At 41.7% G+C, this 27,206-nt stretch overlaps 1 protein-coding gene across 1 annotated transcript in view; it reads left to right on the plus strand.

The window, feature by feature from the left end:
- Window positions 1-27,206, plus strand: part of abcf1 (ATP-binding cassette, sub-family F (GCN20), member 1) — a 65,000-nt gene that overhangs the window by 20,603 nt on the left and 17,191 nt on the right. Inside the window, exons 9-18 of the mRNA XM_034202239.1 lie at window positions 301-423; window positions 537-637; window positions 10,293-10,378; window positions 10,456-10,595; window positions 13,620-13,768; window positions 13,845-13,928; window positions 15,797-15,921; window positions 18,522-18,634; window positions 26,186-26,360; window positions 26,996-27,067. Coding sequence (XP_034058130.1) covers window positions 301-423; window positions 537-637; window positions 10,293-10,378; window positions 10,456-10,595; window positions 13,620-13,768; window positions 13,845-13,928; window positions 15,797-15,921; window positions 18,522-18,634; window positions 26,186-26,360; window positions 26,996-27,067 — 1,168 coding nt within the window. The remainder of the gene's footprint in view (window positions 1-300; window positions 424-536; window positions 638-10,292; window positions 10,379-10,455; window positions 10,596-13,619; window positions 13,769-13,844; window positions 13,929-15,796; window positions 15,922-18,521; window positions 18,635-26,185; window positions 26,361-26,995; window positions 27,068-27,206) is intronic.

Below are 27,206 nucleotides of genomic sequence, written 5' to 3' on the forward strand. Positions count from 1 at the left end.
GAGTGAATACACGTAGTTTACAGAGATGCTGTATGCGAAACAATGTGAGTTTGGAAAATTGCACAGTATAAATCTATTCTAGTATACCTCAACAATGGAATTATGATCAGTGGAAATGACCATGACATGTGACCTTTAATACAGTCCTGTCAACCATAGGTGTTCCAAATGTCACTTTAAAAGTAACATTTAAAATAGAAATAAACAAATGTTGCATCTTAATGTCTCCCGGGGGAGGAGGGATCCGGCCCATACTGTGCTTTATTCTTGTGTGTGTGTGTGTGTGTGTGTGTGTTGCAGCTGGAGTACGAGCGGCAGGTGGCCAGTATTCGCGCTCAGAATGCTTTGGAGGGAGATTTCTCCATCTCCCAGGCCGAGATTTCCTCCAGACAGGCCATGCTGGAGAATGCCTCTGATATCAAGGTTCATACTCACCATCCTCTTCTCTGTTCTCTTAAATTCTCTTCGCTTACTTTCCTACATGCAATGCAGAGACAGTTTTACTCTCTGTTAGTGATGATGTTTTGTGCCTTCAGCTGGAGAAGTTCAGCATCTCTGCTCACGGAAAGGAGCTCTTTGTTAACGCTGACCTTCTGATCGTGGCAGGAAGGAGATATGGTTTAGTCGGACCAAATGGGTAAATATCTTTTAGTTATTTTCAAAGAGACTTCTATTCCTTTTCTTTTTTAAAACAATGTTTTTATTAACATTTTATACAATAAGACACAGTTACACAGTGTACAGTTACAAACATACAGAAGTGCACTTCTCAAGGTCAAATTACACTGAGGTACAGGTGCAAACACAAATAAACTAAAACAAACACATTACCCTTCATACAAAGACACGTCTTACATACATTTAAAAATTGAATGACATTTCTAGCCACTTTGGTTCAATACAAGGCAGTTTCATGGTACATAGTCCGAACTCAAAATAATCATATTATGAGGTTTACACTCGTCAGTATTCAATTATCCTCATCATCTATTAGCTCCATACCTTCCACAAACAGATTAAATGGTTTCCAAATATTGTCAAAAAAGTCTTGCTTCCCTTTTAGTATATATGGCAGTGGTGCTAAGGCACGCAGGCCTAGCAAAATGTGAGCGCGGAGCGAGTGGAATTTTTTTGCGTGCGAAGTGCGCCCTGCCAATATGTTTCTGTGTCTGCCAGCACAAGAAAGGCTCTTGAGGCTCTACAGGTGTATTTTGCTAAATCACCTTTATTGAATATACAGTAACACAAATACTACACATCCACATAACAAACAATCACAATAAAATGTATGCAATTTAATTATTTTAACCTGCTTTATTTGGCGATGCGCCTCACATCCTCTAGGGGGGTCCGGGGGCATGCACCCCCGTTTAAATTCATCAATCTGCTGCACTTTGAGCACAAAATGAATTGGATACAGCTCTCAACACTCAGATGAAAGGGAGCTGTATACTTTTCAATGATCCAAACATCTTTAGAATATGATCACCACCAATAACATATCATTTAAACTGGTTTATTCTTATCTTATGTTACCTAGTTAGCATTATTTCTTTTTATTTATGCATATTTTACTAATCACTCCCCTTTTAAACTTTTTTTACCAATGACACATTGGAATGATTTCTTACTTTATTTTTTACAACTATATTAAATAGATAAAGGTGTGCTCGCTCTAGCTCTGTCTCGCTCGCTCACAGAGGCTGTGTGCTCCTCCGTGGCGATGACGGGAGCGCCACGTATTATTATTTTAATGTATTAAAAAAAAGAAAAGAAAAATGTTTTAATTAAAATTAGGGCCGGGACTTTAACGCATTAATTAAGATTAATTAATTACACAAAAATTAACGCGTTAAAAAAATTAACGCATTTTAATCGCACTTATTTTTGCACCGCGGAACGTTTCTCACTAGATGAGTTTCAGGCGTACCGATTATACTGGAGCACCAACTAACGTTCATGACTTCAGACAACAACAAACCACAGTGAACAACAGTGGGAAATGTTGTTTTAAAAAACGGACGGATGGAAGCGTCGATAAGAGCACGGTTGTGTGCAAATTATGCAAAAAGAAATTCGCATTTCACCGCAGCACATCAAACCTCAAGTATCATCTCAATGCAAAACATATAGCAGCTAGCGTGGAAGCTAGCGTGGACGTTAGCCTCTTTTATCGCGTTCACACCAAAAAGAGCCAGTACTAAAATTAGTTCATGAGAACCTTTTTACCCCCACGAAAGTCCCTGCTAGAGAGCAGAGAGCTGCTAGAGAGCAGGGACTTTCGTACGGCTCTCTTGTGAGAAAAGAGCTATATTTCTGATTGGCTGGGCGGAGTGCAAACCACGCCCCGTAAAACTCCCAAAAAGTTTTGTGAAGCCGCCATTTTATTATCCTCGCATTAGCATTATTAGCATTAGCCCAGCGCAGAAACGCAGAGAGACTAACTTATGGCAACACAAAATAAAACATGGGAGCGGTGGAGATGAGGAGGTGTCGGCGTTCTGGCGATTTACTCGGAAGGCTGCAGTAGAAGCTGCTGGGAGTCCCAGCAGCTTCTACTGAAGCCAGTCCCCAACTCCGGGGACTTCCGGCCGGGGACTTTGGGCGGCAGTATACGCCGTGAAGTGGTTTGCGGCCTGCCAGTAAACCCAAAGCAGAAGAAGAAGAAGTGACATCAGCGGCTTCATTTGCCTAATCCTCCCCCAGGTTCAAAGAGTTCTCATGAACTAAATTCTCATGAACCTTTGTGGGAAAAGTACTGCGGTGTGAATGCGCCTAATGGTATACTAAAATCCATGTGAATAAAATTGCTTCTCACTGTTCTTAGGTCAAATATTTATATGTGATTAAAAATGCGATTAATTTCGATTAATTAATTACAAAGCCTCTAATTAATTAGATTAATTTTTTTAATCGAGTCCCGGCCCTAATTAAAATATATATATATATATTTTTTTATACCTGGCTGGCACCCCGTAGCAGCATATAGGGGAAACACTGTATGTTATTCTTTCCAGAGGACCCAATATGTGTCGGGCATATATATATATATATATATATATATATATATATATATATATATATAGAACCACCAATAAAGGGTCAGGAAGGATAAAGGATCCCTGTTTGTTTTATACTAGGGCGGTCAAGTTAATGCGTTAATACCGCATTTAACGCAACGTTTTTTTAATGCCACTAATTATTTTAACGTGCGATTAACGCATGTGTATTTGTCCTCGGCCCGCCCCGTAGTTTCAGAGCCTAAAGGCTTGACGTTGTTGTTGTTAGTTGGATGGTGGCAGATTATAGCGAGAGAGATGGATACAAAAAAAGGTGTTTTAAACAGCAAGACAAGCACACAGCTGATGCTGACAGCCCCGCTCCTGCCGCTCGCTTGCGGCAGACCACGCTTGAAAGTTTGCCGGGGAGACGCCTGGACACGGCGTCTACGAGCAGCAACCTTTCAACAGCGATAGCAAAATGGGTGGCGGTGGCTACAGCTTGCAGGACAATTAACATTGTGGAGGACGAGGGACTGTGTGAGATCATTCGGATCGCATCCAACGTGTCGACTGCACATCACAGCGCATTATTTTGACGCACAGTGGGAACTTCAGTCTCATGCTTTGACTGTTATGAAGACAGAGGAGCGGCATTTAGCCGACAACTGTAAACAGGCTTGTCTGCTTGAGCAACTGGCTCAGTGCAAAGAAGTAGACAGGGTTGGGAGAGAGTGTAAGAGAGAGAGAGGTTCCAGGTTGTTGTATTGAAAATATTCAGGAGAATATTTGTCATTGTTTCAATGATAATAAACAAATATTTGCATAAAGCATATTTGTCCACTCATTTGTTGATAAGAGAATTAAAAACATGAAAAATATTCCTCTAAGTTACATTTAGAACCGATAAAAAATGTGCGATTAACTATGGACATCATGTGATTAATCACGATTAAATATTTTAATCGACTGACAGTCCTAATTTATAGATCTTCTGATTGGATCATTGTAACTTTTATTCTGGGCTGTTTACAGTCAAGGCTGGCTGGTTGATTATAAAAATAATAAATGTTTCATAAGATTTGTATAGGGCATTTCCCAATGCTCAAATATGCTTTATAAACAAATAAAGAATATAAGAACAAAATAAAGAAATAAATTACCTCTTTAGAAAGTCACAGAAAAGTATTTCTAAAACTCTCCCTACACCAAGGTTCACCAACCTTTTTTAGAATGAGAGCTACTTTCCAAAAATAAAACAAGTCATCATGAGCTACTTTTACTCCTCTTTTTTTGTTTTTTTGCAGTGTATATATTTAGCACATTTTAACATTATTATATGCTTACCTTTAACCTTTGAGTGCTGTTTGGGTCTGTGGGACCCGTTTTCAGTGTTTACTAAAAGAAAATGTATGCAATTTAATTATTTGAACCTGCTTTATTTACATCATGCATACTGTTTTTTTTGCATTTAACTGTAAGCAAATGTTGTTCAGCTAGTGTTGAACCTTGTCCAAAGCATTAGAGCATGGGTCGGCAACAGGCGGCCCGCGGGCCATTGTTGGCCCGCCAGCAATAATATTTGGCCCGTAATTTTGAGAATCAAAAATTATTTCGATTTTTTTTTTTTTTTTTTTTTTTTTTTTACAACATAGGACCGACAGTCGCACATGAGGGTTCCGTTAGCCAGTAATCACCGGTTTTTATCTGGTAAAATACATTAAAACCCGGTAAATTCAAAACCTGCTGGTCAAAATGTCTGGTAATAATTAGGGATGCTCCGATCGATCGGCCGCCGGTCATTATCGGCCGATATTCACTCTTAATAGTTTGATCGGTGCTCTCTATAAAGGCCGATCAGGAGAGCTGGATCTGTTCGATATGGACATAAACGCGAGTGAAGTGTAACCGGACCCGAGAGAGAGATCAGATCAGCTGCTGAGTCAGACCGAGACACGCAGCTCTGCATAATCACCTGAAGCCCCGCCCACTGTTTAGCGAGCTGCAGGAGCTGCATGAGAAACTGACGGGCTGTCAGGAGAGAGAGGGAGAGAGAGGGAGGGAGAGAGAGAGGGGAAAAGAGAGCATCCGTTTCTCCCGTGTTATTATTCAAAGTTAATGTAAACTTTTGAATAATGTACTTCATCTACTACAAGTAGTTTGTTTGAATGTAATAATTATGTTGTTTGTGGAATCATTTATTGAAAAATGAATCTGAACTTTTCGATCTGTAACGATTATAAACTGAAGCGATATAAAAATGAGCCCCATTAACTGAGTTTTAAACATCAGCATATCCGGTCCTAGTCCGGTGATTACCTGCTAACGGAAACTCTGCTACACAACTCTTATTATTATTATTGAAACATGACCGGTAAGTTTCAAATTACGGTAAAATAAATTCTGTCCCGACATATCCGCTTACATTCATAATGTCAGCGGAGGGAGGGAGGCGGCGCTGTGGAAGAGCAGAGTGGCGAGGGAGAGCTGTCATCTTCCCTTTACAAGCTTCAAACATGTATTTATCGTGTGATTTTGGAAATAAAAATGTCATATTCTGAAAGCCAAGACTTTGTTTATTTAAAATCAAACAAAACACCCGATCCCCGAAAAACTATTTTTTTACGCAAATCCACGTTTATTTTTAAATGAGCCGTTGCGACTTTCGACTGATTTCGATAGAGCGGGTCACATATGGCAAATAGGTGGTTGTGGGGAACCAGGTCAATTAAAGTACTTATTTAACTATTAAATACATTGAGTTTGAGTAAAATACTTGGTTACTGATTAATTGGTTATAATATATTAAATTGCAAAGCAAAACATGCTGTAATTGATTTATTTTGTCCTTTGGTATTTTTTAAAGGTTTTCAACCTGAAAGAATCCTAATGTGTCCTTGAAAAGTTGAAATAAAGAAAAGGAACAAGGATTCCAGTTGTCCCTCAAGCCTCTCAAATGTGGGCAAACACTCAAATAAATGCCAAAAACCCAGAGAACTTGACAATACTTATCAGAATAAAAGTATGTTAAATAACACTGCTAGTTAATAACTTTACTCAGTGGAGGCTCGTCCATTGAGGAAAGGGAGGACCATCAATTTCAGAGAAAAATAAACTTTGAAGAGAACAATAAATACACCTCAATTTAAAAGATAAGTCTGTTAAAATACAGATAATAGCCCTGGCTTTGGGACTGAAATGGGGCTAGAGAGGACGAGCCTCCCTTTGGGCGGGTCTAGCCAGAGGCTTTGGATTGGGTTCCTATATCATCAGTGAACCAATCAGCAGATCTGACTGCGCATCAGAGTGTTGATGGGGGTCATCAGCGATATCAGAGTTTTTTCTGAGCCGGGGAACAGGGGCGCTGCGCCCTCTTACCAAAATCAATTCCTTGAATTAGGCTTTGATTATGTTCTGGCCTGCCATCTTGCGGCCCAGCAAAAAATTGGCCCACGGCCAAACTTACTTGCCTACCCCTGCATTAGAGAGACAGGATGTGATTATTTCAGTGTTTTTTTTTCAGTATACAAAGATGACCGCATCATCGGCATACATTTGTACATTCAAATCAGGACATACATTAGGCAAGTCATTAATGTACAGAGAAAACAGTAATGGTCCAAGAATGGAACCTTGTGGAACCCCAACAGGGTTCACATGGTAGGGGTATTTGGCACCGTTGACCAAAACACACTGTTTTCTGTTTGATAAGTAAGACTCAACCCACTGTATTGAATCTGCCGAAAAATTGAAATGAGTCAGCTATGTAAGGAGCACTTGGTGCTCAACAGTGTCAAATGCCTTCCTGAGATCAAGGAAGACAGCACCTACATAAGGGCTCGTGTCCAACATACACTGAACAAAAATATAAATGCAACACTTTTGTTTTTGCTCCCATTTTTCACGAGATGAACTCAAAGATCTAAAACATTTTCTATATACACAAAATAACCATTTCTCTCAAATATTGTTCACAAATCTGAAAAAAATCTGTGATAGTGAGCACTTCTCCTTTGCCGAGACAATCCATCCCACCTCACAGGTGTGGCATATCAAGATGCTGATTAGACAGCATGATTATTGCACAGGTGTGCCTTAGGCTCATGGGCGCGGGAAGGGGGGTGCTGAGGGCGCTGCAGCACCCCCTAGCGGCAGGCAGGGGCACCCCTGTTTGAATTATTATTTGACGGTCACTAGAGAGGACGGCAGGACTGTAATTTCCCGTGTTCAGTGAATGCAACAGAAGACACCAGACCAATCAGAGAGTTGCATGGAAATAAAAGTGTGTGTGTGTGTGTGTGTGTGTGTGTGTGTGTGTGTGTGTGTGTGTGTGTGTGTGTGTGTGTGTGTGTGTGTGTGTGTGTGTGTGTGTGTGTGTGTGTGTGTGTGTGTGTGTGTGTGTGTGTGTGTGTGTGTGTGTGTGTGTGTGTGTGTGTGTGTGTGTGTGTGTGTGTGTGTGTGTGTGTGTGTGTGTGTGTGTGTGTGTGTGTCGCATTTAGTGTGAGGGAGAGAGAGGGACCGGTGCCAGCAGCAGGGACCGTGTTGTTAGCATCTGGTTAGCTAGCTGCACTAACGGACATACGGAGCTGTTGGTTCCACAACAAGCTGGAGGAGAGCTCTCCTCTCAGACTGAGAGGCTCAGGTGAGCTAAAGGACTCTGAGTGTTTAGATAGTTCACTTTAGTTGAAGTTATCTCAGTGGGTCTCAAACGGTTTGGTCACAAATTATTCAAAAGATTATTTCCGCGGCACACCTTCATATGATCATTATAGTTATAAAAAAATAAGAGAATAAAGGAAAAACAGTTATGAAATACTATATGGCAGTAAAACAAGAATACAGTTTGAAAGGGGAGTGATTTGTAAAATGTCCAAGAAATAGAACATCTGCTTACAGTTGTGTTTCATCTGGGTGTTGAGAGATGTATCCATAGATCTCTTAATGTTGCTCTTATAGTGCACCAGATTGATGCTTTTAACTTTAATATTTAAAAAAATTCTTCCCGGGGGAGCATCCCCCTCAAGGAGGTGAGGTCCGCTCCCCCCTCGTAAAAAATAGCACTTTACCCCTGCCTATATGCCGTGAGCTGATTATCGAGCCTTCATTGTAATAGTCGCGGGTGTACTGTGTGTTTGCGTGTGGGGAGTGCTTTTGTGCGTGCTCTATAGTGCCCGTAATAGTGTTCACTGGAGTCCAGCACCTCAGCACCCCCACTCAAAATACCTTCCCGCACCTCTGCTTAGGCTGGCCACAATAAAAGGCCACTCTAAAATGTTCAGTTTTGTCACACAGCACAATGCCACAGATTTCGCAAGTTTTGAGGGATCGTGCAATTGGCATGCTGACAGCAGGAATGTCCACCAGAGCTGTTGCCCGTTCATTTCTCTACCATAAGGCGTTTCAGAGAATTTGTTAGTATATCCAACCGGCCTCACAACCGCAGACCACGTGTAACCACACCAGCCCAGGACCTCCACATCCAGCATGTTCACCTCCAAGATCGTCTGAGACCAGCCACTCGGACAGCTGCTGCAACAATCGGTTTGCATAACCAAAGAATTTCTGCACAAACTGTCAGAAACCGTCTCAGGGAAGCTCATCTGCATGCTCGTCGTCCTCATCGGGGTCTCGACCTGACTCCGGTTCGTCGTCGTAACCGACTTGAGTGGGCAAATGCTCACATTCGATGGCGTCTGGCACGTTTGAGAGGTGTTCTCTTCACGGATGAATCCCGGTTTTCACTGTTCAGGGCAGATGGCAGGCAGCGTGTGTGGCGTCGTGTGGGTGAGTGGTTTTCTGATGTCAATGTTGTGAATCGAGTGGCCCGTGGTGGTGGTGGGGTTATGGTATGGGCAGGCGTATGTTATGGACGACGAACACAGGTGCATTTTATTGATGGCATTGTGAATGCACAGAGATACCGTGACGAGATCCTGAGGCCCATTGTTGTGCCATTCATCCACGGCCATCACCTCATGTTGCAGCATGATAATGCACGGCCCCATGTTGCAAGGATCTGTACACAATTCCTGGAGGCTGAAAACATCCCAGTTCTTGCATGGCCAGCATACTCACCGGACATGTCACCCATTGAGCATGTTTGGGATGCTCTGGATCGGCGTATACGACAGCGTGTTCCAGTTCCTGCCAATATCCAGCAACTTGGCACAGCCATTGAAGAGGAGTGAACCAACATTCCACAGGCCACAATCAACAACCTGATCAACTCTATGCGAAGGAGATGTGTTGCACTGCGTGAGGCAAATGGTGGTCACACCAGATACTGACTGGTTTTCGGACCCCCCCAGACCCCCCCAATAAAGCAAAACTGCACGTTTCAGAGTGGCCTTTTATTGTGGCCAGCCTAAGGCAATAATTATGCTGTCTAATCAGCATCTTGATATGCCACACCTGTGAGGTGGGATGGATTATCTCGGCAAAGGAGAAGTGCTCACTATCACAGATTTTTTCAGATTTGTGAACAATATTTGAGAAAAATGGTTATTTTGTGTATATAGAAAATGTTTTTAGATCTTTGAGTTCATCTCGTGAAAAATGGTAGCAAAAACAATAGTGTTTCATTTATATTTGTGTTCAGTGTACATTTAACCTTTTCCACAAAGACACAGTTAGCTTTCTCAGTGGAGTGGTGAGCACGAAAACCAAACTGCATTGGGTGGAGCGAAACCTTTGTCTAAATGTTTTGTGATTAGTTTAATAATAAAGGTATGCTTGCTCGCTCGCTCGCTCTCTGTCTCGCTCGCTCGCTCGCTCACAGACGCTGTGTGCTCCTCCGTGGCGATGGCAGCTTGCGTTAAAAAATAATAATAAACATATCTGTAAAGTGGGGGAAACAAGATTTCGAAAAGTGGGGGATTTGCTTGGTGAGTTACTTATTGAGGGCTTGCGATCGACGTGTTGGAGACCCCTGCCCTATACAGTAAATTAAAAAAGGAGGATTAGAATGATTTCCTCTTTAATTGTCACTCACATGAACACAACAGAGAAATATATTCCGTGCCCTTAACCCATCCTAGTACAAGGAGTTTGGCAGCTCTTACACAGCAACCGAGGACCAATATGGGCGATTGGTGCCTTGCTAAAGGGCATCTCAGCATTGCCCATTAGACTCTCAAAGTACCAGTCCACTCTCTGTTCTTTTGTTTTTACAGAAAAATAAAATCGTAAGTGTAGAGAACCCACTGCAGGTTGTCTCGTGCTGTTGTTACCAAAGCCTGTAATATTTCTGATGTTCCCTGCACTGAATCTGTGTTCACCCGTCTCGTGTTTCAGCAAAGGAAAGACCACATTACTGAAACACATCGCCAACAGAGCCCTCAGTATTCCCCCCAACATCGACGTGCTGCTGTGTGAACAGGGTGAGTTACCTCTATCATTCCTCTCCCCTCTGTCCATGTTGTAGTCTCCCACTGACTCTGTGTGTGTGTGTGTGTAGAGGTGATAGCTGACGACACGCCGGCGGTGCAGGCGGTGCTGAAGGCGGACACCAAGCGCCTGAAGCTCATGGAGGAGGAGAGGCAGCTGCAGGCTCTGCTGGAGAAGGGAGAGGACAGCGTGGCTGACAGGCTGGACAAGGTGAAAAAACTCACCTAGATCCTTCGCCTTGTGCGTTCTTATGGTGCTGTTTCATGCAGGCCTTATAAACGTGGAAAGATGTATAACTCTCCTGTCCACTTGTCATTAATCATTTTACAGTAATTAGTATAACGTTCATCTAACATATTATTGAACATTTAAAACATAAAAGTACTTTGGCTGATATTGCATTGGATGGAAAATGCTTAATAGCCACCATAACTTACATTACTTTCATTTGCGTTTTACGGTCTCAGTCGGTTGTTAACGTGAACGGTGCCTCACTTAAGAGGTTGCGGTCGCAAATAATTGTGCGACCGCATTATCTCCTCGGTGTTTCCTAAGCTTAAGGAGATAAAGGAAGCATTTAAGCTCCTTTCCTATCATCTAGATCAGTGGTTCCCAAACTTTTTGTGCCCAAGGCACACCAAAGGTCAAGTAAAAATCTCAAGGCACACCTATTGTGCAAAATAGCCCTTATAACACGTGTTATCACTCATATCATGTAAAATATCTGTAAATGTGCATAATTATTTACTAATGCCAAATAAAATGTGACAAAGACAACTATATTACTCATGACATATTTATTAACGAAATATTTCAGAAATTAATTTGAAACTTTATCAAATTAGGCTTCATCAAAGCAGCAACACACTCATTTAAACCAGACAGGTCACAAAATAAAAAATGAGGCAAAGGAAACTCAGCAGAAATTCAGCACAGAGAACTGTCAATGCAAGGAAGCTGCATTGTCCATGGTCCTAAACTACAAATTATAAATGTAACATTTCAGCAATCAGCATTGAAACATGTGCTATTGTAAATATTTTGCCGACTTACAAATGAGTGAGATACATGTTCCTGTCGGGGCGCTGAGGAGAGGGCCACTCGCAAGTCCTGTTCAACAGAGAGCCGTGACCTCCTGTTGTTCTTCATGTAAACCAGAGTAGAGAACGCCAACTCCAGAGATGGGGTCGTTACTTTACTTTGAGTCATTGATAAAGCGCTATAATAAATGTAAGGAATTATTATTATTATTATTGTTACTAAAAAAATGTAATATATTACTTTAAAAAAAGTAATATATTACACTACTTCGTTACTATCTACATAAAGTAACTCGTTACTTTACTCGCCGAGCACGTACGAACTGCGCATGCGTGAGTGGCAATAACTCTCCTTACCAGCAGGCGGCGGTAGTGTGTATTTGTCATTCAAAACAGGCAACAACCGGAAGACAGAGAAGAAGAACAGACGACGTGATATAAACAAACAACAAATAGCTGTGCGGTAGCTTCACCTTAGCATGTGTTCTTTGCAGGTGTTTGTTGAGGTTTGACCACGTGGTGTTTCCAGCAGTGGATAACAGCTTCTGGCCTGGACACAGTTTGCACCTCACCGTCACATTCCTGTCTATTCTTCGGACGAACTCAAAATAATGGGCATACCTCCACCCCTCGAGAGTTATCGCTGACTCAGCCATGTTTATGCAGCACTGCACGTGGAGATGTGGACGTGCAAGTCGCGCAGGTTATGTACATTTAAACCTACAAAGTACTGATATAGTAAATAAAAAAGTAATTATTTTTTTGTAGTTGTATATTGCAATAATAACGTATGGTTGTCACAAAATCCCACGGCACACCCGGACTTGCCTCGCGGCACACCGTTTGGGAACCACTGATCTAGAGAACTGTTAGAAAAATATCACTTGGCTTGGTCTTCAATATCAGGATACATGTATTTATTATTCTTGCAAGAATGGAAGTAGTCATCACATACAAAGCTGCGTGGGACAAATAGTTCCCCGAATAGTGTCCTTGACATGCTTATATACAAGAGAGTGTTGCAGTCACAAGATGCAGAATACCGGTTCAAAGCAGTATTCAATGTTTAGTTCAGATTAGCTAAGTCCTGCGTAAACAATAAACAATAAACATGACAGTCATATGCCTATCTCCATAGAGGCTGAATCATCATGTCAATCGTTGTCACATAGCCAGTGGCGTAACAAGGTTGTGATTGGCCCCGGTGCAAATATTGTTGTGAAGCTAGATGGCAATGATGATGGTGGTGAGGCAGGTGAGCTATTGTTAGCCTCCGGCTGCCGCTGCACATCAACATTGCTAACGTTAGCGCTCGATTTCGAGGACGATGTATGACAAAAGAAACTGTCTAAATTTGCCAGTTTATTAAATCAAGTTTTATTTATATAGCATATTTAAAAGCGATTTTTGGTCGAGCCAAAGTGCTGTACATGTAATAAAAACAGAAACAGAAAAATATAAAAAACAAAAACACAGGGAATAGTCAGGTGTCATACTCCACTCTGACTAGAAGGCCAGAGAGAAGAATTGTGTCTTTAGTGTAGACCTCACATGGAGGGGGCAGTGTTCCAGAGCCTAGGGCCAGCTGCTGGGAAGGCCCTCGGGGTTTTGAGCCTAGCTGTTGCATCTCCTTGTTCTCTCTTGTCCTTTCTCTTTTGAGCGCTGCTCTTGTGCTTTGGTTTGCTGTACATTATAAATGCAAGCTATTACATTTTTTATAATGCTACCGAACTTGCTGCTGCTAGCTACAGTACAGGTTGATTAAACGGTTTGTTTGTCACGCAAGGTATCACATGACATGAAAGGGAGCAAGGCCATTGGACAGACAAATTACACATTCATTTAGGTTGCTTGGTTACTTTGAAGACTGCGTGAACCGGTCAATGCCATTGGGGCTGCACCGTCGATAGATAAGCCATTGCACATAGCTATCATATGCCTAAAACAGGGTGTCCTGACGCTCTTCTAGGTAATCATACATCCTGTTACGTACACAGCTACGTAGGGCCTTTGTTATCATATGCTACTCTGATATTAGAAGAGTACATTCAGTATTTTCCCAACAAGAACTCTAACGGAGCTAATCATGGCTGACACTGAGGTACTTCCCGCTCATACCCTCAGTTAGAAATCTTCCTGGGGACAAAAGACTCTTGCGACTGCAACCCTCTGGTTTCTCTGCTCTCCTCTGCAGGTCTATGAAGAGCTGAGGGCTATCGGAGCTGCAGCAGCGGAGCCCAAGGCCCGCAGAATCCTGGCCGGTCTGTCCTTCACCACCGAGATGCAGAACAGACCCACCAAGAGGTTCTCCGGAGGCTGGAGGATGAGAGTCTCCCTGGCCAGGTACAGCCCCACTAAAGTCATGGATGGAAGTGATCAGAAGTTCTGTTTCACTCACTGTTCACATGTGTTCCCACAGAGCCCTGTTCATGGAGCCCACCCTACTGATGCTGGACGAGCCCACCAACCACCTGGACCTGAACGCTGTCATCTGGCTCAACAAGTAAAGAGCCACTTTTAATCTCCCTCAAACCTTAGTGGTTAATATTGGTTGTTTTAAATCGGAAGGAATCATGTTGTTGGTCTGCAGCTAATCACATTGCTCTCTGGCCTCCCAGTGTGGGCCAGGTAGTGCCCACCCCTCACTGAGGATATTTAGTTATGTATATCTGGTTCTGAAAGGGGATATTATACAAGCATCGGGTGCTCCTTGGCTTCAGTCAGTGTAAAGATGAGTGTGTCAGAATCAGAATATTTTATTTATTATCATTTTGGGTGACGTGCTCCAGTTGAGAATTACAAAAATAAAATAATAAAAATATATATTTATTAGGGCTGTCAGTCGATTAAAATATTTAATCGCGATTAATCGCATGATTGTCCATAGTTAATCGCGATTAATCGCAAATTAATCGCACATTTTTGATCTGTTTTAAATGTACCTTAGAGGAATATTTTTCAAGTTTTTAATACTCTTATCAACATATAAGTGGACAAATATGCTTTATGCTAATGTTTATTATCATTTGAACAATGACAAATATTCTCATGAATATTAAACACAACAACTTCTGAACATTACAAATATTCGCCTCAATTCAACCTGGAACCTAATACAATAAAAATGGTGTGTGTGTGTGTGTGTGTGTGTGTGTGTGTGTGAGATGGATCGTTGGAGCTATGTGCAACTCAAGGCATATGCTCGAACGGGAGCTGCCTGGACGCTGCAATCATGTTGCACTATCCGTGCTGAGTGTGCTGACTTCTCGTACAATGTCCCACTGTCTGGCTTCCTGCATAAAGTCAAGTTCTCGGCGCAGTTGTCGGCGAAATGTCGCTCCTCTGTTTTCATTTAAGCAGCTCCTTATATCTGTTAGCGCAGCTAGCTAGCACCAGATGCTAACAACAACAATGCACGTAAGGTCTCTCTCTCGCTCGCTCGGGCCACACATACACACACCCTCCCGGTCCTCCCAATAGCCAGTCGGTGCCTGCCGGTGAGCGTGGAAGTGTGGTCTGCCACAAGCGGGCGGCAGGAGCGGGGCTGTCAGCATCAGCTTGTAGATGGTATTTTAAACTCGATGCGCTCTGAAACTACGGGGCGGCCGAGGAAAAAAAAATACACATGCGTTAATCGCGTTAAAATAATTAGTGGCGTTAATTTTTTTTTTGCGTTAACACGTTAACGCGTTAACTTGACAGCCCTAATATTTATACAAACACTATAAGATTTAGTATGAATGGATGGATGGATAAATAAATACAATTATGAATAAATACAAGATTTATGTTGACATAAGCATTCAATAATATAATAAAGGTCTAAAAGATTAAATAAATTAAAATCAAAATAGTTTAAGTAAAAATGTGCACATTGTACTATAATAATATAATTTATATACATTTGAATAAGATCCATCTTGCTTGGAACTGTGTAGACTAGCCTTCATGGCACTTTTGGTTGGTTTACTTGGTTTATAAAAAGAAAGGCTTGAGGCCCACCGTGGTAACCTATAGCAACCAAACAAACAGCCTGACCACCGACTAATAAGATAACTGGTAAACTAAGTTTTTGTTCCTACAGAATACATGCATGGTTAAATGACTGAATTGACCTTAAAGTGATAAGTAATACAGAGAAATACACGTTTTGTATATCTCCTGACAGGACAGTAAAGAGAGCTGTTCTACTCCTGTTCCATCACTGCAGCTCAGAATAACACAAGCCCAGCTTGTGCGATCATTTGAAATAAAAAGCTGTATACATGATGTGTGCATCATTGGATCAAAAAAAAGAAATTCAAAATATTATATATTGTTTTTACTTCATTATATAAATGCTTTATTCAAATGATTGTCTCTCTTCCACAGCTACCTTCAAGGCTGGAAGAAGACCCTCCTCATAGTTTCCCACGACCAGAGTTTCCTTGACGAAGTGTGTACGGATATCATCCACTTAGACTACCAGAAGCTCTTCTACTACAGAGGGAACTACTGTAAGTATTTTTTTTAGATCTATTTAGATGCAAAACATTTCTTTATTGTTTTTCCTCACGATATTTCATCCAAAGATATTAACAAAAATCTAACCTTTAATTGAGGCAACATAATTGAAAGAAACATTACATTCTTATCATGACACAAATATTTTAATTTAGCTAGTGGAGCCTCACAGATGGGGGTGCTGCAGCCCCCTCAGCACCCCCCCCTTCCAGCGTCCATTCGCGATGTCTCGCAGACCCCACGCAGCAAGCAGGAAATGAACCCAGCTCACAACGTCCCGCCAACACGGCACCCAGACCCCACGCAGCATTCTCATCTGTTTGTCATTACCGGTGTCATTATCTGGTTGCTAATGCCATTGTAACACATAATCACTGATGTTCCGCTGTAACGGTGGTGGACTCATCAGAACAGAGTGGGCGAGCTGACCAATCAGAGCACAGTGGGCTCACAGGGAGGGGGGTGCAGGAGCTCCAACAAGCCGTTTAGGACAGAGAGTGAATACACATACTATACAGAGATGCTGTATGAGAAACCAATGTGAGTTCGGAACATTGAACAATGTAAATCTATTCTAGTAGACCTCAACAATGGAATTATGATCAGTAGAAATGGCCATGACATGGGGCCTTTAACACCTCCTGTTGCTTTAAAGGGAAATGGAAACACTTTTCAAACTGCTTTCCATGCGACAATATTCCCATTAGGAAATGTATTTATCTAGTCTATTTCCAATGTAAACGATCGAGATACGCAAATTTATTTTTTGAAATACTGACCTTGGGCGCTTCCATCGATCCGGGACTTTCCCAGTGACGTCACTGTGTGGGTACGGCTTCCTGGGCCAAAGCTCAATACAGCTGCAAACAACATGGCGTGCAATGCACCAGTGGTTTACAACAAAAGAAAACGTTCGTCGTCAGGAGCGTATTGTATTGCCCCAGGCTGCACAAATGGTTTTTATACAAAGAAGGAAGAAGTACATTTCCATAGGCTGCCACTAAAGGATGAGAAGCTGCTCAAAGCATGGGTTATTTCCATGAAACGGTCCGATCCGCCGCTGAATCAGTACGCACGTGTGTGCAGCGAACACTTTACAAATGACGATTATGTCCACAAAATGAGGTTTGATGAGTCTGGATGCCTGGTTCAATACAAAACATCGGATTTGAAGCCAGGATCTGTTCCCACAATATTCGATTTCTCATCGTATGCAGTCGGGAACACCGACCGTCCCAGCACGTCGGCCGCGCAAGACAATGACATCAGTGTCAACAAACGTGAAGTTCGAGCCACCAAACGAGCTGCTTCAGCTGCCGAGAGAGAGGTAAATATTGCAGCACTACCAGATTACTACTACTACTACTACTTTCCCGGGTCGCCGAGGGTGCTGGCGTTGTTTGTTCGCCGCTCCTCCGCCCCAAATATTGTTCTTTAGTCCAGATCAGAACCTCTCCTGTCTGGCTCTCTACTTTTGAAACGTCAGTCATCAGCAAAAATAGCAGCATCTCTATATAGAATCGACACAGATCTTTTTGTTGTCATCTCCTACCTGCTGGCTCTTTCCTGCTCACCGGTCCCTAGCCCGCTAGCTAGCAAGCATTATCGGACCTAGCAGGCTGCTACCTAGATGCTCCTCGGCTCCCTGAAGTCTGCTGAGCTAACATTTCTGTCTCCACCCCAACTCCATCCTAACTCCGCGGCTCGTGTGGGTCTTCCCATCCTGCTGCGATCAGCCGGCTTCCCCGCTGAAAATGAATATCCGGTATGGATACCCGGAGCGAGGACCCACACAGTGACGTCACCATTTGGGACTCCCCTAATGGCAGCGGCCTGGTCCCGGAATTCCCCACCCGGCCGGCAGATAATTAATTTTCTTTTGGCGAGTAATATCATATACAATAAATATTACGATCAATATCCATTGTAAAATGAATAAACTACCGGAATATCATAGCTGTAATGGTGTTTCCTTTCCCCTTTAAACTTCTTAATTATTGCCCTGATAGTGGAAATGGGTATTTTCACCTGTTTCAAGATTTTCTGAAATCCATTTCCTAATTTGTGCAGCTCAACAACTTTTCGTCGCAGATCATCACTATGTTCTTGGGTATTTCCCATAGTGATGAATGACAAAGAGAATTTTGGCCTGTGTCACCTCATATTAATACCCCAGTGAAACAGGAAGTCATGGTTGACCAATTAAGAGTTCCTAATCAAACAGGTGAACCTAAACATGTAAGATATGACTGGAAATATACTTCAGTTAGATTTTAATCATAGAATTTTCTAGTGGTGCCAATAATTGTGGCACACATGTTTGGGAGACAAATATTTATTTAAAGTCAACATTTTTTTTTTCTTCCATTTTTTTACTTCAGTGAAAATGTACGATTTTGAGTGAAATATGAAAAAAAAACAACAAAGAAATATTTTGCATCTTGTTTAGCTAATTTTTACTAAAGGGGTGCCAATAATTCTGGAGGGTATTGTGTTTAAGATAACATCACTCTTTACTTATCCCTTTTAAAACATAAGGGGTTCTTCTAGCTACTATTATTTATTTAGCAACTATTTTATATTCCTTTTTCAGTGACCTTCAAGAAGATGTATGTGCAGAAGCAGAAAGAGATGCAGAAACAGTATGACAAGCAGGAGAAGAAGCTCAAAGACCTGAAGTCTGGGGGCAAGTCCACGAAACAAGCTGTGAGTATCACTGTTCCCCCAGAATGCAGCTTTCTAAACATGGAAGCCAAACGGCATGATTTTACAGAGAAAAACAATCTTATGACGACTGGACAAAAGCTCTGTTCCTTCAACATTCCCCCATTCTAAATTGTCACATTAGTCTGTTTGCCAGTTTATAGAGTCCTACTGTGAACCCAGAAATGTTGAGTACTCCAAAGTTTTATGTTAGAAATGTATAGTAGTATCACATAAAAACTGCCGGATGATAACTTCCATATGTTGGGCAATTTGGACCATTAGCACAAGTTGAGTAAATTAGCATTAATTACCATTATAGCATATGTGGACAATAGTTAAAAAATAAAGAGTGGTTTTGGTGGTTATGAGGATGCAGAGTCAATTTCTGACAGTTTCAGTTTAAAAAATGTCAGTTTTTACCAGAAAGTGGCTGCATTTTTACTCTGTGGGATGATTTTAATACATTATGGGTCGATTTAGAAGATTTATGGGACTATGGATGTTTTGAATGGGAATTGTGCAAATTGCCAAACATATGCAGGTTATCATCCGGCAATTTCTATGCGCTGGGGACCCTACTATACATTACAAACATAAAACTTTGGGGTACTCAACATTTCCGGGTTCACAGTGCCAGGGGCGGATCTAGAAAAATATTCATGAGGTGGCAAGCGGGTGGCAGGAGAATATCAGGGGTGGCATCCCCTGGCAGAAGTATATGCTGATTTAATCGCAGTCATATGTTAATGTCAATGTTAAGTTGGAAAGCCACAATATTGATATTTTAACTTAATAACATTAGGTGACATTATTGTGGCACATCAGTAAAGCCTTAAATATAAATATATAAGGTGGCAGACATCATTTAATGAATTTTAACTGAACAATAACTGAATGAGTTTGTTTCACTCTTAGACCAGCAGGGGAACCAAATTTATGCAGACTGCTGCAATAAGTACATTAATGAACTGACTCATCGATGTTTGTCTGAATTAATATGATACTATTAACAATCATATAATTCCTATCAGCTGCCAATCACTGTTATGATTCACATATTCAGTGTTATTATTATATAAACTATATTTTTTGGAGGAGTTAATGATGAATGTTCCTCAAGATGCTTGCTCACCCTCCTTCAAATTTGAAAGACAAGTAATTACTATCATAAATCAAAAGAATCAAAGGAACAGTTCAGCGTATTTGCAATGTAATTACATACACGCTCCCCTTGACAGTGAAACGCCACGCGTGAGGTTTAGATTATTTCCCTGTCTCAATCCAAATGGAACTGTATGAAATAAAAAGGCACATTTGTCTTGTCGTAAATAAAAAGGGCGACCTGGAGCCAATCCTGCAACTTCCCCACAGGTGAAAGAGTTGACATGCTGAAAACCCAACCCCTGCAGGGGGGTCTGGGGGAGATTTTTTGAAATACTAACATAAAATACACATTCTGGTACTCTCTTGAGAAGAAAAATAAATAAATCTATTACTACACGACATATTTAAAAAAAAAAATGAATGCCATTTTAGTTTTTTGTTACTTTGTTCTGAAAGCTGAACCTGCTGCTCCTCACAGAGAGAAGAGGGAAGAGGCTGTGAATTACTTTACATTGTGGATAAGGGTGGATAGCTCCCATTGTTCTGTGTGTCAAAATGAAAGACAGCCCACACACCTATCAATCATCAAACCGTGGGGTCTTATTTCATTACGTGTTGATTTCTATCAACACATAATGTAGTATCGATGTATAGATGTACTACATTAAAAGTATTCTCCGTCGGGACTTCCTGCAACAACACCATGCCGTTATCTTGTTTCTGATTGGCCAGAAGGCATTATGTTCTCTTGAGAAGACGATCACTACGTGACAAAAGTTTTCAAAACCGTTTCGGTATTTCCTGACAAGTGGCTACTGAAATCAATCTTACTAACTGCTGTCTGTGCAATTTACTCCGCGAGTTGGCGGACTTTATTTAGCTTACTTTAACATCATTTTTCATGGTGGGCCTAAGCCATTTCTTGGTATGGCTGTAGCCTACCCCAGCCATACCCTGGCGCCCACGCTGCCCGCAAATACCTCATTCCTTCCATCTACTTGGATCCGAAATGCTTCTCGTTTTGCGCTGTCCCCCTGTTCAAATGAAACGTTCGCGCCAGGGCCGGGGGAGGGGTTGGCTCGCGTCTTGTGCTGCATTCACTTGCCAGTGCATGACATTAAGGATTTTGGCCCTGTGGGCCATCTAAGCTAATTTACAGATGGCCCTGAGCCCAATAGAGATTGCCCTGAAAAATGCGCGTGGACGAAATGATGCACGAAGGGTTTGGAGGCCCCTCCCCCTAGAAAATTTAGATTTTTGCATGTCTTAGATGCTGTCTGGTGCATTCTCTAGACTGAATTATAAGATGAACCACCACAATATTATATTGTTCAATTTTATTCTTCATTTCACTTCTTTGTTTGTTTGTGTTTGCTCGCTTGCATGCCCTGCATAGCTTTAAGAAATACTTAAGTTGTTGGTCAAGACACTTTCCATCTGATGAAGGCAAATGCCTTCCCAGATGTAAAAAAGTAGAAAACATTACATTCAGTTATAACTGCCAAAACAAACATTATTTACACTATTATGGCCCCTGTTAAAAATGTTGTAATGTTATCTACTGTAAATTGGTCCAACGAATGCTTCCTCATCCGGAAGCTGACCGAGCAGACCCGAGCAGCAGTCGAGAGGAGCCGAGCGCATCCGCGAAGCACACAAAATGGCGACGTCAGAGTTCCCGTTAGCCGGCAAATCTAAATCTCTTCGGTCAAAATAATTTCCCTTTAGCGCAATACCGCTTCAGTTGCGCCACTTATGTGACAGACAAGAAGAGTATGTGACAGACCAGAATAGTCAATTCTAATATCTAACACTTAATGTGGCGAAAGAGATGTCCTGTATGGGTTGATTGTGCGTTGATCTGTTGGTAATGCCTCGGGGTTCCGGTGGGCATGTAAACAAATGCATAATGCTGCGCTATACTTTGTGGCCTCACCCAGTTGCATAGCGACACTTATTGTTTAGGTGTCTTTTAACCTCTTAAGCCCCACGGACCCGAGCCCGAAAATGCTATATATGTAGCAACAGTGCTATATCTGAAGTGTCATTCATGAAACTATTAATATTCCATACCCATCTGACCGGAGGAAACTTGGCTAACTGACGATACGAAAAAAATGTTTTTCCAAAAATAAGTCTCACAAGAAGCCTCTAAATGAGCCCATGGCAAAAACGGGCAATTGCTATTTCTGCTCATAACTCACAAAAACGATCATTTATAATTCATACTTTCTGCACAATCACATTTTCTGAAAGCTGAGATTCCACAGATTCCATGGGTATACACCCCATCACTACAGGCACAACATTAACCGAGCTAGCAGCCAGAACATAGCAAGTAAACAATATCAGTTTTCAAATCCATGACAATAATTAGGTCTTACCTTGGCTGTTTTGTGATCAAAAGTTGTGTTCAAAGGAATAAAAACGCTGCTCAAGGTTAATCCAATGTCTCTTGTCACTTTAAAATGATTACTGATAATCAATCCTTTCATTCACGGCAGAAGAGTAGGTCCAACGATTAACAGTCCGTGGCTTCAGCTGCGGGAGATGCAGTTTACGCATAGCTCAGGCGTAACGTATTTACGTATTTTGAAACTGCCACTCGATTCGATTGGCTCTAACGATTCAAAAAAGGTGTCAATCACCCAAATCGGCCAATGGGTTCCAGAGATAGGATCTTGCGTAAGTATAAGTAAAGGCAGTATAGCTGGTTTACGCACGGCCCACTCTTTTTACGCAGCATAGCATAGCATGTCCCGCGGCGACAGGAGAGCAGAGAACGGCAGATCGATCAGCGAAACAGCAGTATTTGTTTTCTTTGTCTTCATTGTAACAATGGCAGCCAGAAAGAAGACTTTTTTTGTCCGTCGAGGAGGCATTGGACATCGTATTTCAGGACTCTCCGTCGGAAGATAGTGATCTCGTCACGCATAAAGGGGACAGTAATGACTCTGATTATGAACCTCCGTCACCGGAAAGGTATGTAATCTCTCTGTTTGTATCTATTACTTATTTATTTGGTGTAAGAGTATTCATCTGTTTTTATCTTTTTGTTATTTATTTGGTGTAAGAGTGTATTCATCTATAGTAATTTCACACACGTGACAATAACACGACGGCATCCGTCTTGTGATATAATGTTCTTTCACACACTCAACAACAAACAAAGAAGATGGATGCCGTTTCTTGTTCTTGTTGTTGAAATAAACAAGACATATACATGTTGAATTTAACACGGTATTACATTTCATTTAGCTGACGCTTTTATCCAAAGCGACTTACAATTATTACTTATATTATATATATATTAGTGCTGTCAAAATTATCGCGTTAACGGCGGTAATACATTTTTTGAATTAATTGCGTTAAAATATTTAACTATTTAACGCATGTGCAGAATGGCCCGCCCCATACGTGCCACCAGTGGCAGCGCCAGGGTATGGCTGGGGTAGGCTACACCCATACCAAGAAATGGCTTAGCCCCACCATGAAAAATGATGTTAAAGGAAGCAAAATAAAGTCCGCCAACTCGCGGAGTAAATTGCACTGACAGCAGTTAGTAAGATTGATTTCAGTAGCCACGGTTTTGAAAACTTTTGTCACGTAGTGATCGACTTCTCAATAGAACATCTTTGATAACGGCGTGGTGTTGTTGCAGGAAGTCCCGACGGAGAATACTTTTGCTGTAGTACAGGGGTGCACATAACTGGTACGCAGGTTATGTGCGTAATCTGAAATGCATACCGTCACTTGTGTCACAAAGCGCATTTGCGTACCGACGTACTTGTGAAGCTTTTCCAGAAGGCGGTTAGATCATCACCGTGTGCACAGACAGGGCTGCTGTTAACGTCGGTCTGTACAACGGAATATTTTGGACATAATTCGAATGGTGATTAATCATGATTAATTCATTTTTAAGCTGTGATTAATCTGATTAAAAATGTTAATCGTTTGACAGCCCTAATATATACACACATGCATACATAATATGTATATGCTGAGTGTGCTGACTTTTCGTACAATGTCCCACTGTCTGGCTTCCTGCATAAAGTCAAGTGCTCGGCGCAGTTGTCGGCGAAATGCCGCTCCTCTGTTTTCATTTAAACAGCTCCTTATATCCGTTAGCGCAGCTAGCTAGCACCAGATGCTAACAACAACAACAACAACAATACACGTAAGGTCTCTCTCTCGCGCCACACATAAACACACCCTCCCGGTCCTCCCGATGGCCAGTCGGTGCCTGCCGGTGAGCGTGGAAGTGTGGTCTGCCGCAAGCGGACGGCAGTAGCGGGGCTGTCAGCATCAGCGGGGCTGTCAGCATCAGCTTGTAGATGGTATTTTAAACTCGATGCGCTCTGAAACTACGGGGCGGCCGAGGAAAAAAAATACACATGCGTTAATCGCGTTAAAATAATTAGTGGCGTTAATTTTTTTTGCGTTAACGCGTTATTAACGCTTTAACTTGACATCACTAATAAATATATGACAGACGGAATATTATTAAATATTGAAAAGATTATATGAACCCCGTCTCACATAATTTACACGGTATACATTTTGAGTGATATAATGTTATTTCACACACTCAAAATTGATGTTCTGCTGTTGTTGTAGAGAAATTATTTCTGATTTGAGTTACATTTTTGAAAGTACAAGCCAGAGAATTAATCTATTTGTTTTTTCCACATTTGTTTTCACAGTGAGGAAGGCGATGAGGATATGGCTTCTGGATGCCCGAGTATTATGGGGAAGATGCCACCAAGGTCAGGAGGTACTGCAGGAGGTGCTCTGATGCTGGCAACTGTGTACTGCAGGAAGTGTCAGGTCCCTCTGTGCTTCACTACCAAAAAGAACTGTTACAGGGCATGGCATGACTTACTGGAGTAATACTGTAACATTCAGGGTTTGTATAAATTATTTTTTTTTTTACCCAAAAAATGCTTGTTGCTAATTTTTTTAAATAAATCTGCTCCAGTTGGAGTCAAATGTTTCCTAAGTTTCCTAATTTTTATTGTGCAAGTAACATGCATCTCATGCAAAGAGGGAACTTCCCACACACTTCACACACACACACACACACACACACACACACACACACACACACACACACACACACACACACACACACACACACACACACACACACACACACACACACACACACACACACACACACACACACACACACCCAATTAAAAATAAAAAAAATTACAATTTTTTTTTTTTTTTTTATGGAATGAATACCTACAGTGATAATTAAATGTTATACAATGATTTTTACAGTCTGGTACCTGAAAAAGGTTAAATGGCACTGATGGAACCAAATGTACCAAAATGTGCCCAAACCTTAGTCCGCTTGGACTTTTTTTTGCTAAATCTCTCTCAAAAGGTCAATTCTCACTTGTTTTGCCTCAATCTTGATACAGGGTACTTATTATATGTTATACTTTGGATCCCTAAAGCTTTTAGGCTACTAGCCCATCATTCAAGGGTGGTTTTCACTATAAGTAATGGGTTTTATTTGAGCGGAGACAACAATTTACACTTTTTGACTATGTTCCATCTGGATTTACTCTGACACTGAAACATCTTTATTGATTCTGATACTTCTACATCCAACTCACAGATGTGACCTTGCTTTGATAAAAGAAATTATTCATATAACCCTTTTAGAAGTTAAGTTATAGTCCTTTGTTTTGGGCATGTCATTTTCGAGCCTGAAACCTGAAAAACAGGCTTGGGGCTTAAGAGGTTAATAAGCAGGTAGTCCTATCATTAGCTAGAACTAGCTGGATCTGATCGATATGGACATAAACGCGAGTGAAGTCTAATCTGACGAGAGAGAGAGATCAGCTGCTGCTGACGAGTCGACACGCAGCTCTGCATGATCACATGCAGCGGTGAGCGGACAAAACACACACTTCAGGTTAGAATATCACACGTAGCTATTTTAATTACCTCTCAAACTACCTAAACTAGTTATAGATATGTTTAGTTTTACTGTCGGGTCACTCATTACTGGATCCGCGAGCTGCATGATACTGGCATAATAGATTGCCCGATCGGGCAACCAGCAGGTGAGGCTTCATTGCCCGAGCTAAATACTAGATGGCCCCGGGCCATCGGGCAGTCGTTAATGTCGAGCCCTGCTTGCACTCGGACATTAGAGATTTTCTCTCATAAATGTCCGATGAGCCACAACTTTTCTTTCAAAACAAAGCTGCCAACTAGGGTGGCAAGGCATTTTTCTGAGGTGGCAGCTGCCACCCCATGCCACCCCGTAGAACCGCCACTGCACAGTGCTGGAAACTAGACTATAAGCTTTACGACTTTGGCAAACGTACAGCATAAAACTCTGGAGTTATAGGATATGGCGTCACGCTTTGCCATCCTCAGTTGGCCGCAGTGATTAACCCTTCTGTTCTGTCTTGTGTCTCCTCTCAGGAGAAGCAAACGAAGGAGGCGTTGACCAGGAAGCAGCAGAAGGGCAAGAAGAAGGGCCCTCAGGAGGAGGAGAGCCAGGACGCCACAGAACTGCTGAAGAGGCCCAAAGAGTACACCGTCAAGTTCACTTTCCCCAACCCCCCGCCCCTCTCTCCACCCATCCTGGGACTTCACTGTAAGAACTGGAACTCGATGCTCACAACCAGGCGTCGCAGTGACCCTATTGAACATTTCTAATAAATAATGACGGAAAAATCTTAAAGCAATTTGTTGTTATGAAGAATTAGAACTCTGAATAAGGGCGATCTGCTGTAGCTTTCAAATGATTCACAGTGTGACGATCTGAACTGCATGCTGCAGTATCCCGTGTTGCGAGGTTTTCTTGTAAACTTCTGATCACCTCCCTGGGAAACATGTTTCCCAACTCCAAATTGTATCTGATGCGGAGTTGCTTATTCAGTCTCCACAGTGTCAGCTGAGCGCCGTAGGTTGAGCCGTCAGAACAACATTAACACGGCCCCGAGAAATATGTCTGTCCACGGCAAAGACACAGAAACCAATTTAGTAAAATACATTTTGTTTAAGCTGCACTGTTTTTAAAGGCCTTTCTCAAATATTTTATTTGCTTTGTGTGTTGACATGAAAACTGAGAGCACAGTCTCTGTTCATCTTTATTCTCTATGCATGTATACATTTATCATCTCAAAGCTTGGCTGTATATTAACGATCATTTTGAAACTTCTTCAGCCTCTTCCTTTAGATTCAGAAAGTGGTTCAACATTCTGACTCCATGCTCTTTCCTCTTTACAGGTGTTGACTTCGGCTATGAAAATAAGCCTCTCTTCAAAAATGTGGACTTTGGAATCGACATGGAGTCCAGGAGTAAGTTTCCTGCTTTATTTAACGGTTAACCTTTAAATGCTTTCTGGATCCTTGGGGATACAGTGATTTGAGTGAAATGGGTGTAATAACAGTGTAATTATGGTGTAATAAGGGTGTAATGTTGGTGTTACTTGGGTGA

This window comes from Gymnodraco acuticeps, unplaced genomic scaffold, assembly GCF_902827175.1.
Source record: "Gymnodraco acuticeps unplaced genomic scaffold, fGymAcu1.1, whole genome shotgun sequence".
In the NCBI taxonomy this organism is placed as follows: Eukaryota; Metazoa; Chordata; class Actinopteri; order Perciformes; family Bathydraconidae; genus Gymnodraco; species Gymnodraco acuticeps.